The sequence below is a fragment of the Amblyomma americanum genome, chromosome 1 (assembly GCF_052857255.1).
Source record: "Amblyomma americanum isolate KBUSLIRL-KWMA chromosome 1, ASM5285725v1, whole genome shotgun sequence".
Taxonomy (NCBI): Eukaryota; Metazoa; Arthropoda; class Arachnida; order Ixodida; family Ixodidae; genus Amblyomma; species Amblyomma americanum.
The window spans coordinates 51,773,732-51,786,027 of NC_135497.1; the positions used below are offsets into that span (position 1 = coordinate 51,773,732).

The 12,296-nt window shown below is 56.6% G+C and overlaps 1 protein-coding gene across 1 annotated transcript in view; it reads right to left on the reverse strand.

The window, feature by feature from the left end:
- Nucleotides 1-11,966, reverse strand: part of LOC144094330 (F-box only protein 41-like) — a 34,610-nt gene extending 22,644 nt beyond the window's left edge. Inside the window, exons 1-2 of the mRNA XM_077628323.1 lie at nucleotides 11,775-11,966; nucleotides 9,652-10,192 (exon numbers count right to left, since the gene is read on the reverse strand). Coding sequence (XP_077484449.1) covers nucleotides 9,652-10,192; nucleotides 11,775-11,966 — 733 coding nt within the window. The remainder of the gene's footprint in view (nucleotides 1-9,651; nucleotides 10,193-11,774) is intronic.
- Between the last annotated feature and the right edge of the window lie 330 nt (nucleotides 11,967-12,296).

Consider the following 12,296-nt stretch of genomic DNA (forward strand, 5'->3'; position numbering starts at 1 on the left):
GCGCGTTTTTACACTTCGCCACAACCGAAATGGGACCGCCGCGGCCGGGGTCGAAGCCGCGACCTTCTGGTCAGCACCCGAGCGCCCCAGCCACTGAGCCATCGTGGCGCGCCTTATTTTGTATCTGCTGCATAAGGCAACGAATGCCTCCGAAATTAAGTGTTGCACGACGTGGTTGAGTCGTTGCACCTGTGTTTCACACATTTATGGTGCATGATGCAAATAAAGAGAAGCTATATTCTCACTGAGAGCTTTATGAGATAGAGCAGTGCTAAAAATTTGATAGAATATATGTGCAAACATGTGAATGCAATGTACAAAAGATTTCACATCAATCTGGCGTAAAATGTATTAGAATTGCCGAAAGGACATTACAGAAGCGCCAATTAGGTTACTTTCTTAGACACCAGACTTCCCGCAATTTTGTTGCGGCGCATTGGGGGCAATTTTCTCTCTACCTAGCGCAGACAGCCTTCAGTGTCTTAACCTATGCGTTAGCGCATCTCATTTCTTCTTTTAAAAAAAGTATTTCGTGTTGCGAGAACGGTGGCGCTGAACCGAGTCCCGAACCGGTTCGGAACGGTTCCTTTGAATCGTTCAGTTCCAAGATGGAGAAAAAAATACAGGTTGAATTCAGTGGTGGTGGTGGTAGTGGTTTTATTAAAAATAATAGTAAAAAGGAAGGAAAAGATTTTTGCCAGCCCCGGCATCTGCCATCGATACTGAAGCACCTGAGCTGGGGCAGCGGAAATAAAGGACAGCAGGCAGAATGGAGAAATGAAATGAAAGAGGTGAGGGGACAGGAATAGAGGACAGGGGGAGAAGTAATATGTACAAACTATTTACACAATAAGTAATGTGTCCAGGTTGTGCGCGTGATTAGTTCAGTTTAGAGAAATTAAATCACACACGCGCACAGCACTGTGTAGGTTACAACTGGAGTGGGGCGTCCAGTTATTAATCGTTCAAGGTAGAACTCGCGGAGCGTTCGGTCACTGCGTGTAACTACCTGACGGAGAACAGACGGGACGTCAAGCCCGTGTGTTCGAGGAATGCACAGAGGCTCACCAAAGTTCGCTCACGAGTGCGCGCACTGCCCTGCGGCCACAATAGCGTCTTGATGGAGTCTGGTAGTATGCCCTGCGCCCTATAGGCCGCGAGCATATCGCGACGAGCATCGGCGAACGCGGAGCAGCGAAGGAGCAGATGTTCTAGTGTTTCCACTGCACCGCATCCGTCACACACATCACTCGTCGCGATTCCGTGACGCACCCGTCGTTCCCCGGGCCACACGCAGCCGATGCGCGCGCGGAGGATCATTGCACGTTGCGACCGTGTAAGTGCGCGACAGCCGGTGACACTGTCGATGCGCTCACCTCCCGCGATGCGTGGGTCGGGGTGCTGCTTTCGGAGATGGTCGTGAATTACCGCACGCACGTCCTCCAGCGCAAGGGGCAGATCGCTGGCAGGTAGTTGGTGTGCAGCGGTCGCGAGGTCGTCAGCTTCTTCGTTGCCGGCGATGCCGCAGTGACCGGGCACCCACTGTGCACGCACGGCACAGCCTCTCTGCGCGAGGCGCTCGATGCGCGAGCGAATTTCCCGCACTAGTGGGGTACCGCGGCCGTTAGATTGCAGGCGGCTGAGGGCGGCGCGGGAGTCGCACAGCAGAGCACTCCTGGGCGGCGGAGGGCCGAGGGTGAGCAGCAGGTCCAGCCCGAGCTTGATCCCCATCAACTCCGCCGTGGTGGAGGAGCCCAGGAAGGTTGCGTGTTGCTGGCTGTGCAGTCGCAGGGCGGGGATGGTGGCCGCCGCAGCAAGGGAGCAGCTGTCGCGGGCCACTGAGCCGTCGGTGTACACGAGGAGATGGTCCTGGAGCTCCTCGTGTATGACGGCTCTGGCCAGCTGCTGCACAGCGCAGAGGGGTGTGCTCCGCTTTCCCGCGATGCCGACGATCTCTCGCTGTACCTCCGAGGCAGCATGCCAGGGCGCGCAGGAGCCGTAGGGGGGTGGGCCTTGGGTCAATTGCTCATACTCGAGCAGCGCCGCGCCCATTCGTGAGCGCGGGTGCGAGCGCATACGCTGCAGCAGCGAGCCGCCGTCCGGTGCGCGGTGAAGCCGGTCGATGTGATTCAGTGCCCTGCGCGCTGCTTGGAGCTCAAGGGGCCACGCTCCTGCCTCGGCCAACGTTGCGGCGCACTGCGAGTTTTTGGGCAGGCCTAGGCACACGCGCAGGGACTTGCGGTGCTGAACCTCGAGCTTCTTTCAGCACGGCTTGCGCACCGTGACGAGCGGCAGCGCATAGAGCACCGCCCCCAAAGCTGCGGCATTGTATAGACGCAGCGCGGCTTGCTGGGAGATGCCCTGGCCTCGAGCGGTGAGCTTGTGCACGGCGGCGGTGATCCTCTTCATCTGCAGACAGGCCTTGGTCGCCGCGGGGCGGAAGGAAAGGCGCCAGTCGATGTCCAGGCCAAGGTACCGCACCGATTTACGCCAAGGAATCGGAGTCCCGTCCAGTGACAGTGGCGCAAGGTGCGCGCGCGAGCGCGAAACGCAGGCCATGGCCACCGATTTGTCCGCGCTCAGTGACAGACCAAGGCCGCGCAATCTGGCATCGATTGCGGTCAGGGCTCCCTGAAGGCACCCCCGCACGCGGAACGCCTCGCCCGGTGGTCCCCGGCACCACAGAGCTATGTCGTCTGCATATATGGACATGTACACATGGTGTCGCCCGCTCGTGGGGAGGGAGGCCGGCACCACCGACATGGCCACATTAAACAGAAATGGTGATAGGACAGAGCCCTGCGGCACGCCCATGTCGACCGGGCGAGGCTTGGAGAGCTTACCCCCTACTCGTACGCGCATGGTGCGCCCGCTCAGGAAGCCATGAACGTATCGCAAAAGGCGCCCGCTCACACCGGCCCCCTCAAGCACCGCGAGAATTGGTGCGCGGTGAACGTTGTCAAAAGCGCCCGAGACGTCCAGTAGCAGCAGCAGCGCAACCTGGCCTGCTGCCCTGGCATGCTCCAGCGCTGTAACAACGTCCGATATAGAATCAGCCGTGCACCGCATCCCACGGAAACCCGTCTGCCGCTCGTCAAACAAATCAGCCTCCGCAGCCCGCTCGTTCAGACGCTGCAGCGCCATATGCTCCATGAGCTTACCTGCCGCCGATGTTAATGCCACTGGCCGGTATCCGCTCAGCTCCGTAGGTGGGCGCCCTGCCTTTCGGATGGGACAAACGACCGCGGTTCGCCAATCCTCCGGAAGCTCCCCGCGTTCCACACCAGGTTGATCTGCTGCAGGAGGATCTGTCGTTGCTGCGCATCCAGGTTTCGCAGCATTTGGTATGTCACCCCGTCCGGTCCGGGCGCCGAGCGGCGGCGGCAGCGCTGCAGCGCATTGTTCAATTCCGCCGCGGTGAACGGCGCATCACATGGACCTTCCGAGGCGACGGGCGAGGGACTGGCGTCGCTTCTGGGGCTCTCAGGAGCAGCTATGTTAGCGGCGTTTGCGGGGCTGGGCGGCGCGAACCGATCGGCAAACCGCTCTGCCAATTCTACAAAGCTGAGCCCGCTGGAGATTGCGAGGGCGGCCAGCGGTTGACGGTTTGCCTGTGGTTCGGTGATGCGCCGCAGGGTGTCAAACAGCCTCCGCGAGCTGACATCTTCCTCCATCCTTTGTCATAGTGAAGCCCACTGCCGGCGGTATAGCTTGTTGGCGTGGCGGCGCGCTGCTGCGTCCAAGCGGTTGTAGACAGTCCAGTCGGCGGCTCTGTCAGTCCGTCGCGCCCGTCGCTCTGCGCGATCTCTCTTCTCGCGCAGATTGAGCAGCTTCATATCAGGTGTGGGCTGCCCTGCCCTTACCTCTGGTCGTTGGGTGGCTGCGAGAGCGCTTCGGACTAGACTTGAAAAGAAATCTGCGCCAGTGGCCGCCGCCTCGTCGACCGCCCGCCTGAACGCACTCCAGTTGGTAATGGAGTAGGCACGTTTGGGGCGCGCCTCCATCGCAGTGGGTTCAATTAGGATGGAGTAATGATCCGAGCCCCAGAGAGATGGTGATCGGCGCCATGTCGCCTCGATGCCTCTGGATGCGAAGGCAACGTCGATGCAGGAGCCGGTTGTTCCGCGTCGTCGAAAGGTGGGCTCGCCGGTGTTCAAGGGGGTGAGTCCCAGCTGCGTTGCTGCGTCGTGCAGGTCGTCTCCCCGCGCGGAGTGGCGCGCACTGCCCCACGCACTATGGTGGGCGTTAAAATCACCACAGATGATTTGGCGCGGGGCACAGCACGAAGACACAGCACGAAAACACAGCGCGTTCCACGCGACAGCTGGACGCACATAAACACTGGCCACCGACGTGTCAACACCACCGACGCGCACTGTCACCACCACGCACTCCTGGGCATCAGATGTCGCCGCCGCCGAGCCGACGAGGGTGTGCTGGACGTCCTGCCGCACGTATATCGCGCACCTTGATTTCCCGGGGCGATGAGATGTGACACAACAGGGCACTGCAGCACAGGTGGGTTCCTCGCACGTGGTGGCTGAGTGGTAGCCAATGTAGCCAGGTAGCCGCATCTGGGGCTCCCCGTCATGTGAACGTACGTACGTCTCCTGCAGCGCGATAACTTCCGGCGAGTCCTGTGCGATGCGAACTCGCATTTCGGCGTACCGCGCCGCAAGTGAGCGCACGTTCCACTGCAGGATGGATGGTATGCGGGAGGGAGTCCGGCGGCTAGCCATCATGCTGGCTTATCTGTGCGGGAGCACCCGCTGCTTCTAAGCAAGCCCGGTGTCCATCGGTGCCCTCCGGGAAAAGTGCGCTGAGGGCGCGCAACGCCAGCTTTAGGCGCGCGATCTCCGCGTCCCGTGCGTCAGGGGGCTGGCCGTGAGAAGCGGCCGCAGGCTCGGGCCGCGCTGCACGGGACGCCGGGCAACCGGATCGCCGCTGCCGCTGCCGGCGCTGCCGTTGCTTCTGTGTCTGCTGCTGCTGCTGCTGCGGCGGTGTTCCCCTGACGACCTGCGCATAAGAAAGAGCGCGCGGCGTCTGCTGATGTTGCTGGGCTGGGGCCGCTGTCTCAGCCTGGACGACGGCTCGGACAACCCGCCTGGACATCGGGGCCATGGATGTGGCCATTAAAGTGGCCACGTGACGCTCTCGCTGCCAGTGCGGGCACGCTGGGTCAATGGCTGCGTGCCGCCCCCCGCAGTTAATGCAGCGGGGCTTGCTCGCGCAGGTACCAGGCTCGTGTGGCCCGCCGCAGCGCGTGCATCGGGCAGGAGCACGACACACCTCAGTGGCATGCCCCAGGCTGGCGCACTTGGCACACTGGAGCGGCCGGGGACGGCAGGGGCGGACCGCGAGCCTGCGCTTGAATATGGTGATGAACGCCGGGGGTGTCGGCGCCGCAAAACGGAGAGCTAGTGTGCTGCCCGACAGAGACGCCGACACCATCGGTACCGTTGACTCCGCCGCCGCTAGCAGCTCCTCCGCCGTCCTGCGCCCGTCCACACCGAAGACCAGGCCGGAGCTTTGATTCCGAGGAGGAGGCTCCTTGGCGCAGACCGGCACGCCGCGGATGACGGCCGTGGCTAGCAGGGCCTGGAGAGCATCGCTGCTCCCCGCGTCCACTGCCACCACATTCCGCCGCATGTTTACCCGGACGGCGAGGACGCCCGGGCGGGATCCGATCTCCTCGGCCAACTCCCAGCCCTGTTCCCTGGTGAAGGCGGTGCCCCGGTTCGCCGGCCGAAACAGCACCGTCCCCACCAGGCTGGGCGGGACCTCCACGGCAGCCGCGGCTCGCTCCAGGGCAGCTCTCCGACGCCGCTGCGCCTTGGTAGTGATAATGCGCCACGGGACCAGGCTGGCCCCAGCATCAGCGTCGCCGCTGCCTGCGGGGCATTGCTGCGGCGCGCCGCGGAGTTGGGCGCGCTCGGTGCCTGCAGACGAAGCCCCAGCCGCAGCCTGGTCTCGTGCGGCGGGATTTGGTGAGGTCGCACCCGTTTTTCTTCCGGACGCCGTCGCCCCACCAGCAACAGCAGCAGCATCAACAGCAGGCTGGAGGTGGGCTCCATGGGGCTCCTGCTGGGAAGGCCCTGCTCCTTCGAGTGTGGAGGGAGAGGGGGCAGTGACGGTGGGGGGCCTTCGAGCTTCCCGCTTGGCCACCGCGATGTCCCTTTTGGTTTCCGAGTCCCTCTCCTCCTCGGACCCCGTTGAGCGTCGCCGTTTCCGGAGAGCAGACTCGTCCATTGGGGTGCACATGCTCTCCTCGGCTGCAGGTGTCCGCGGTGAGCCCGCAGCAGCAGCATCAGGGGGAGAGGGCATCACAGCCGGTTCCCCAGGAGCAGCAATGGCGGCAGGAAGCGCAGGGGTGGCCGGCAATGGCGGGGAGGGAGCCGCCATGGAGTTCTGCGTCTGGTGAGCGAGCGCCATGGCGTCCCGCAAGGCTAGAACGCGTGGGTCCGCCGGCGACACGTCCAAGGTCCCTATGACGGACTCAAGGTTCTCCGAGGTGGTGATGAGCGCCGCCGTCAGGCACCTCACCGTGTCCCGCAGATCAGCGATCTCGGCCTGCATTCGCCGAATGGTGCTGGACGACCTTCCTCTGGACGGCGTTCGTCTCCGTGATCGTGAGCGAGAGCGGCCTGCCCTGCGTTGCTGATTGTCACCGCCAAACACAGGCCTTCGCTCGTTCACGGTGTCTGTGGCCTCCATGGGGAGACCCCGCAACGCCGCGAAGCCTTAGGCCCAGCGTCCGAAGGAGCAGAGAGCTAAAAAACACGTCCGCTCGCTTCGAACGCCCACCGAAGAATCCCCTGAATTCAGTTCCAGTTTCGGGAAAAAATACGGGTTCGGTTCCGGTTTCGGGTTTCGTTTCGGTTCCGGTTCTACACCCTGCTGCGGAGTGGAGCTCCTCCATTCGCAAACATGGCGTCCGCCGAGTCGGTCGTCCGTCCGTCCACGCCGTCTATCAAAAGTGCATAGCTTCCTGATGTAAGCGAAGGAGTTAGCCCTGAAAATCTTCGAATTGCATTGCATCAGGAAAAAAAATTAAGGGGTACTGAATCTCCGCCTTAAGGATATGACACGATAGAATTAATGGGTTGTAGCGCCTACCAAAAGGGAAAGCAGCTGGTGAGGGTCAGCTAACAGCAAATGTGTTGAAGGAAGGTGGGGAGATTGTGCTAGAACTAACCACTCTGTATATGAAATGATTTATCACCTCTTGCGTGCCAAAAATTTTGAAGAACGCTAACATTACCTGAATTAATAAGAAAGGAGACGTCAAGGACTTGAAAAATTGCTGACAGAACAGCTTAGTGTCCGTTGCGTAAAGGGTATTTACTAAAGTAATCGCCAATACAGTCAAGGCAACCTGACTCTATCGACCAAATGATCAAATCGACCAAACGATCAGGAAGGCTTTCGTAAAGTGTACTTGACAGTGACCATATTTACACAGCCAATAAGCTGTTAGAGAAATGCGCAGGATATAACCAATCCCTACATATAACCTTCATTGATTACAAGAGAGCATTTGACTCGGTGGAAACCTTAGTAGTCACGCAGGCATTACAGAATCAAGGTGCAGAAGAGTCTTATACGAAAATACTAAGATATTTATAACGATTGCACAGCTACCATGAACCTTTGTTAAGTCAAGAATAAAAATCAAAAAAGGAAATTTGTCAGGCAGGAAGACACTATCTCGCCAATGCTATTTACCGCCGGTTTACTGGAGATATTCCGAAGCCTGGATTGGGAAAATTTGGGGGTAAGAGTAATCTGCGATTCGCAGATGACATTGCCTTGCTAAACCACTCAGGAGATGAACTGCAAAGCATGATAGTGAGTTAGACAGGCAGAGCAGGACGGTAGGTCTAAAAATTACCATGCAGGAAACCAAAGTAATGTTCAAGAGTCTCGCAAGGGAACAGCGGTTCACAATTGGTAGCAAGGTGCTGGAAGTGATAAAGGAATACTTAGGGCAGGTGGGGACCGCTGATCGAGAGCGAGAGAAGGAATAACTAGAAGAATAAGATTGGGGTGGAGAGCATTTGGCAGGTTCTCTCAGATCATGAGTAGCAGTTTACAAATATCCCTCAAGAGAAAATTATACAACAGCTCTATCTTACCAGGCTCACCTATGGGACAGAAACGTAGGGCTAACGAATAGGATTCAGCTCAAGTTATGGACAACGGAGCGAGCTATGGAAAAAAATGATAGGTGTAACGTTAAGAGACCGGAAGAGGGAAAAGTGGGTGAAAGATAACACAAGGTTTAATATCCTAGTCGAAAGCAAGAGGAAGAAATGGGCTTGGGCAGGGCATGCACTGCTAATGCAAGATAACCGCTGGTCTTGTAACGGAGGGTAACGGTAAGGGTAACGGAGTGGATTCCAAGAGAAGGCAAGAGCAGTATGGAACGGCAGAAAGGTTGGCGGATTAGATTAAGAAGTTTGTGGGGATACGGTGGCCGCAGCTGCAAAGGACAGGGTTAACTGGCGAGACATGGGAGAGGCCCTGCAGTGGGCGTAGTCAGGCTGCTGCTGCTGATGCTGATGATGATTATGAGAGCGAACACATGGAGTGACGCTGGAAAAGAAGAGGAGGTGTTGGACACCTTTAAGGTACTCGGACAGAGAGGACGTGTTCGCTGGCCGCCGTCCATCGCGTCTCAAGCCATCTGCAACAAACGTGGGGCTACGTCTACAGCGCCCACAATTGGTCATCCTCTACTTTACATTCTCTGGGAGTCCTCGTACCACTTTCGGCGCAGTGGTGCAGAGTCATCAAGCGATGCGCCACTGCCCTGCGATGGCAGATGCTGCCAGCGGTTGCACTTGTGCGACCGCTGTTACTCGTCCCGAGCGACCTCTCGCGAACAATCATTAATTTAAATGACACCTGCCATGACGGGCACTTTGCTCACAATCCGGTGTACAGGTTGTAATGAATTCGGAAGGTCACGTGACCTAGGTGGCTTACCTAGGCTGCTTCTGTGGGGATTATTCGCTCATGGTCAATGACGTCGACGGCGGTGTCGACAACGGACGCCGACGACAACTTTTCTACGACACGGGCTATACTTAACGCTCTCGTTAAAATTGACAGACACCGAGCGCCACTTGCTGTGAAGATAGAGCAGCTGACTACTGGTACTCTTTTTAGAGGGCAGCTCTTAGGCGCCCTTTCCTGCGTTGCGCGTCGTAGTCGTAGGCGTAAGCAGCAGAGCTAAAGGCCCCTGGAAGGTGGCTGCCCCGGAAAGGTGCCGGAGGGCGCCTAGCAGCGTAACACGCCACCGTGTGAAGAGTTGAGCTCAAACCTCGCATTACCGACTATCGTAATCGTTTGTCCTTTTTTTCCCAGAGATAGAGGCACCTGTCGGTGAATACAGCCGCAGAGGAACACAATTATAGAGCGCGCAACATCCTGATTGGTTCAAATGGCCGTAGTGCCTACACTGCTGCTGCAAGCTACTCCTGAGACGAGGCAGAGTCCCACCGTTCTGCTTTGCATGTTTAATTCCTCAATCATGTGCTCCGATTCCTCCCCAGTACTCGCTGGTACCGCAGTGCAATATATGCGGGCCTCATAACAAAAGGGGAAGCACGAATGCGACGGGTGCTGAAAAGTGCACCCGGTTCTCACCGGCGAGGTCCGCTGACTTCGAGGGCGCTGTGTCCCGGGCGTTGAGCGCGAACTTCACTCGAGGCTTTCCCGCAAGGCGCCTCGGGCGTGGTTTTGTCTGTGTGGCTCGTTCGATGACTTCGTCGCCGTGGCTCGAGTCATAAGAGCCTGTCATGTCCTTGGCTGGACAATACGCGTCCTTGGGGAAGTTAAACAGCTCATTGCTTTGATGTCTGCGGATTTCAGCGGCTTGAACAGCAGCTTCTACTTTGTCCCGAGATCCAACATTGCTAGAGTCAGTAACGGTATGAACAGGGTGTTGCCCCTCTTTGGGAACCGTGAGCGGACAGAACTCTTGGTAGACGGTGGCCGCAGGTGGTCTTTCTCGCGGGTAGATGTGCGGCGGCGAAGTGTCGGCGGCGTACTGATATGACAGCGCTTCACGGTCCAACTTCATGCTAGCTTCAGTGCGATGAAAGAAGTCGTCAATCTTGGCACGTAGCTTGCCCTGTTCGCGCAAGTAAGCGTCTCGTTTCCTCACAAGATCGTAATTTGGAACGCCCTGAAATGTAAAGCATAAAAATAGAAATAGAACATTGACAACAAAAGTCCTTCAGGCAACAAGAGAGTGAAGAGGTGCTTGATGCTTCAGCGGCGTGCGCTTTTACCAGTCCTCATGTGGCGGACTTTTTTTTTTACAACGTACGACCCACGAGAGGCCTCGTGGTGAAAGGCTGTATCGGATTATAACTGCGGTACTGTAACAACTCCATTATCACCCAACAATTTTAAACTGAAACGTTTCCTGTATTCTCACTGAAATCCTTCAACCTAACCTGTTAGGAAACACGTTTTTAACATGGTGCTCAGCGACAGAAGAACTGGAAAGCGAAATGTTGGGTCAAGATGAGCATAGGTCTCTGCTTTACACGGCGGCTGAGTTTCGCGTATTAGTGGAAGGTCTAAGTCATGAGGCGTAGTGCATGGTGGCAGCTGTCAGATGTGCATCACAAAACTTCGATGAGCAGGTTGCGTAGCTGCCCAGAAGCAAATAAAGGATTGCCTGAAGCCGCTACAAATTATACAGGTAAGTGTTGTCCTTGCTTCAGCACGGATTTTGCTTTTCCTCACCGAATTTCCGTGCGCAATGATCTCCATGGTCCAGCCTGCATACTGGCAAACTTGATTTCGGCTTGCCATGAAAGGCAGGTGAGCCGTAATTTGATCCTCCACTCAAATGCGCGAAGTGCAATGATAAGCTTTCATAAGGCACCCACAAAACCGATTCGAATGATGCGCTTTGATTATAGCCAGGAAGCTATAGTCTAATGGCCGTTGGAAGCAGGATTTTGATTCTTGTTTTCAGTGTTTCGTCGAAAACGTCAGAAGTTCGTAAAAATTGAAAATATTGGTTCCGTTTGTACACCTCCGCAGAGAGAACAGAAGACTATATTTGGTGAATTACATCTGTTAGAGCTCTGAACGGTTGAAATAAATCTGCATGGTAGTTTGTTGTATTCGGTGCAAGCTGGAAAAATATCAGATGCTTCACCGCTCTATGGTACCAGACTAACTGCGAAATAACCACAGAAACCTGCGACATTGTAGCGCATAGCCCAGAGAACCATAAGTTGCAAAGCAGCTACAATTAAGAAAAACAAAAGAGGGTGGAGGAGGGAGGGGGTGGGCGCGGGTTGAAAGGGTCTTTAAATTCAACCTGTGGTACTTGCAGATATCGACCACACTACAAGAAGTGGGTCATCCAAGCTGTTGGTGGGACTTTAAAAGCTGCCCGTTGTTAATAAAGCAGAGTCGCGACACGTACTTTCTCTGCCACTGCAACGAGGCGTGCCGGGCACAGCTCGACATGCCTGCTTGTCTTGGGCTAACCCGTAGAATTCGACGTGACGAAAGGCGCGATCATAAACACATGAATGAAGTACGCACTGCCAATCTCTTCATGCTTGCTCAGTGCGGTGTTCATTACTACGCGATACCAGTGCAAAATGACGGAGGCTATTATTCCCTTTGAACTACGAGTTACAGCTCACGAGGCACGTGCCTTCTGGCCGGCGCGTCAATGCAAGGCACCCCCAGGGCTATTGGCTCGTGCAAGCGGGAAGCGCAGCGAATCTTCCGCTTACGTTGCTTTCGCCGCGATGCTCCGGGCCGGGCGGCGAGTCGTGACAGAAGCCGTGCCACCACTGCACGTGGTGCAACAGCGAACGGAAGCTCTTGCTGGCAGCCTGGCAGATGGGACAGCGGTACACGGGCGGGGCCATGGAGCACTCGGGTAGGCAGCAGTGACAGCCGGATGTCAACACAGTTGTCGTCATGACTACGCGCCCCTCCGGACCCGTGCGCGGCAAGTTTGAAGCAGAGTGGGCGCATTCTTCCCTGGCAGACTTATATAGAACATTTCTGCCAATCAGAAAGCTCTCCTGATGGTGTGACGCACTATACAGAAGTACCAGGAAATTACAGCTGTTGGAGAAGTACTAGAGAACACCACTGGCACTCAGTGCTCATCTTATGGCCGAGATTTTTAAAGCGCATAGTATCTTTCCCAGTAATTAATAAAAATGCCACACAAAATAAAATTGAAACTACAACCAGAAATCAGCCCGAAAGATAATCCGCATTCGGCAAGTAAAGATAGCTTCTGG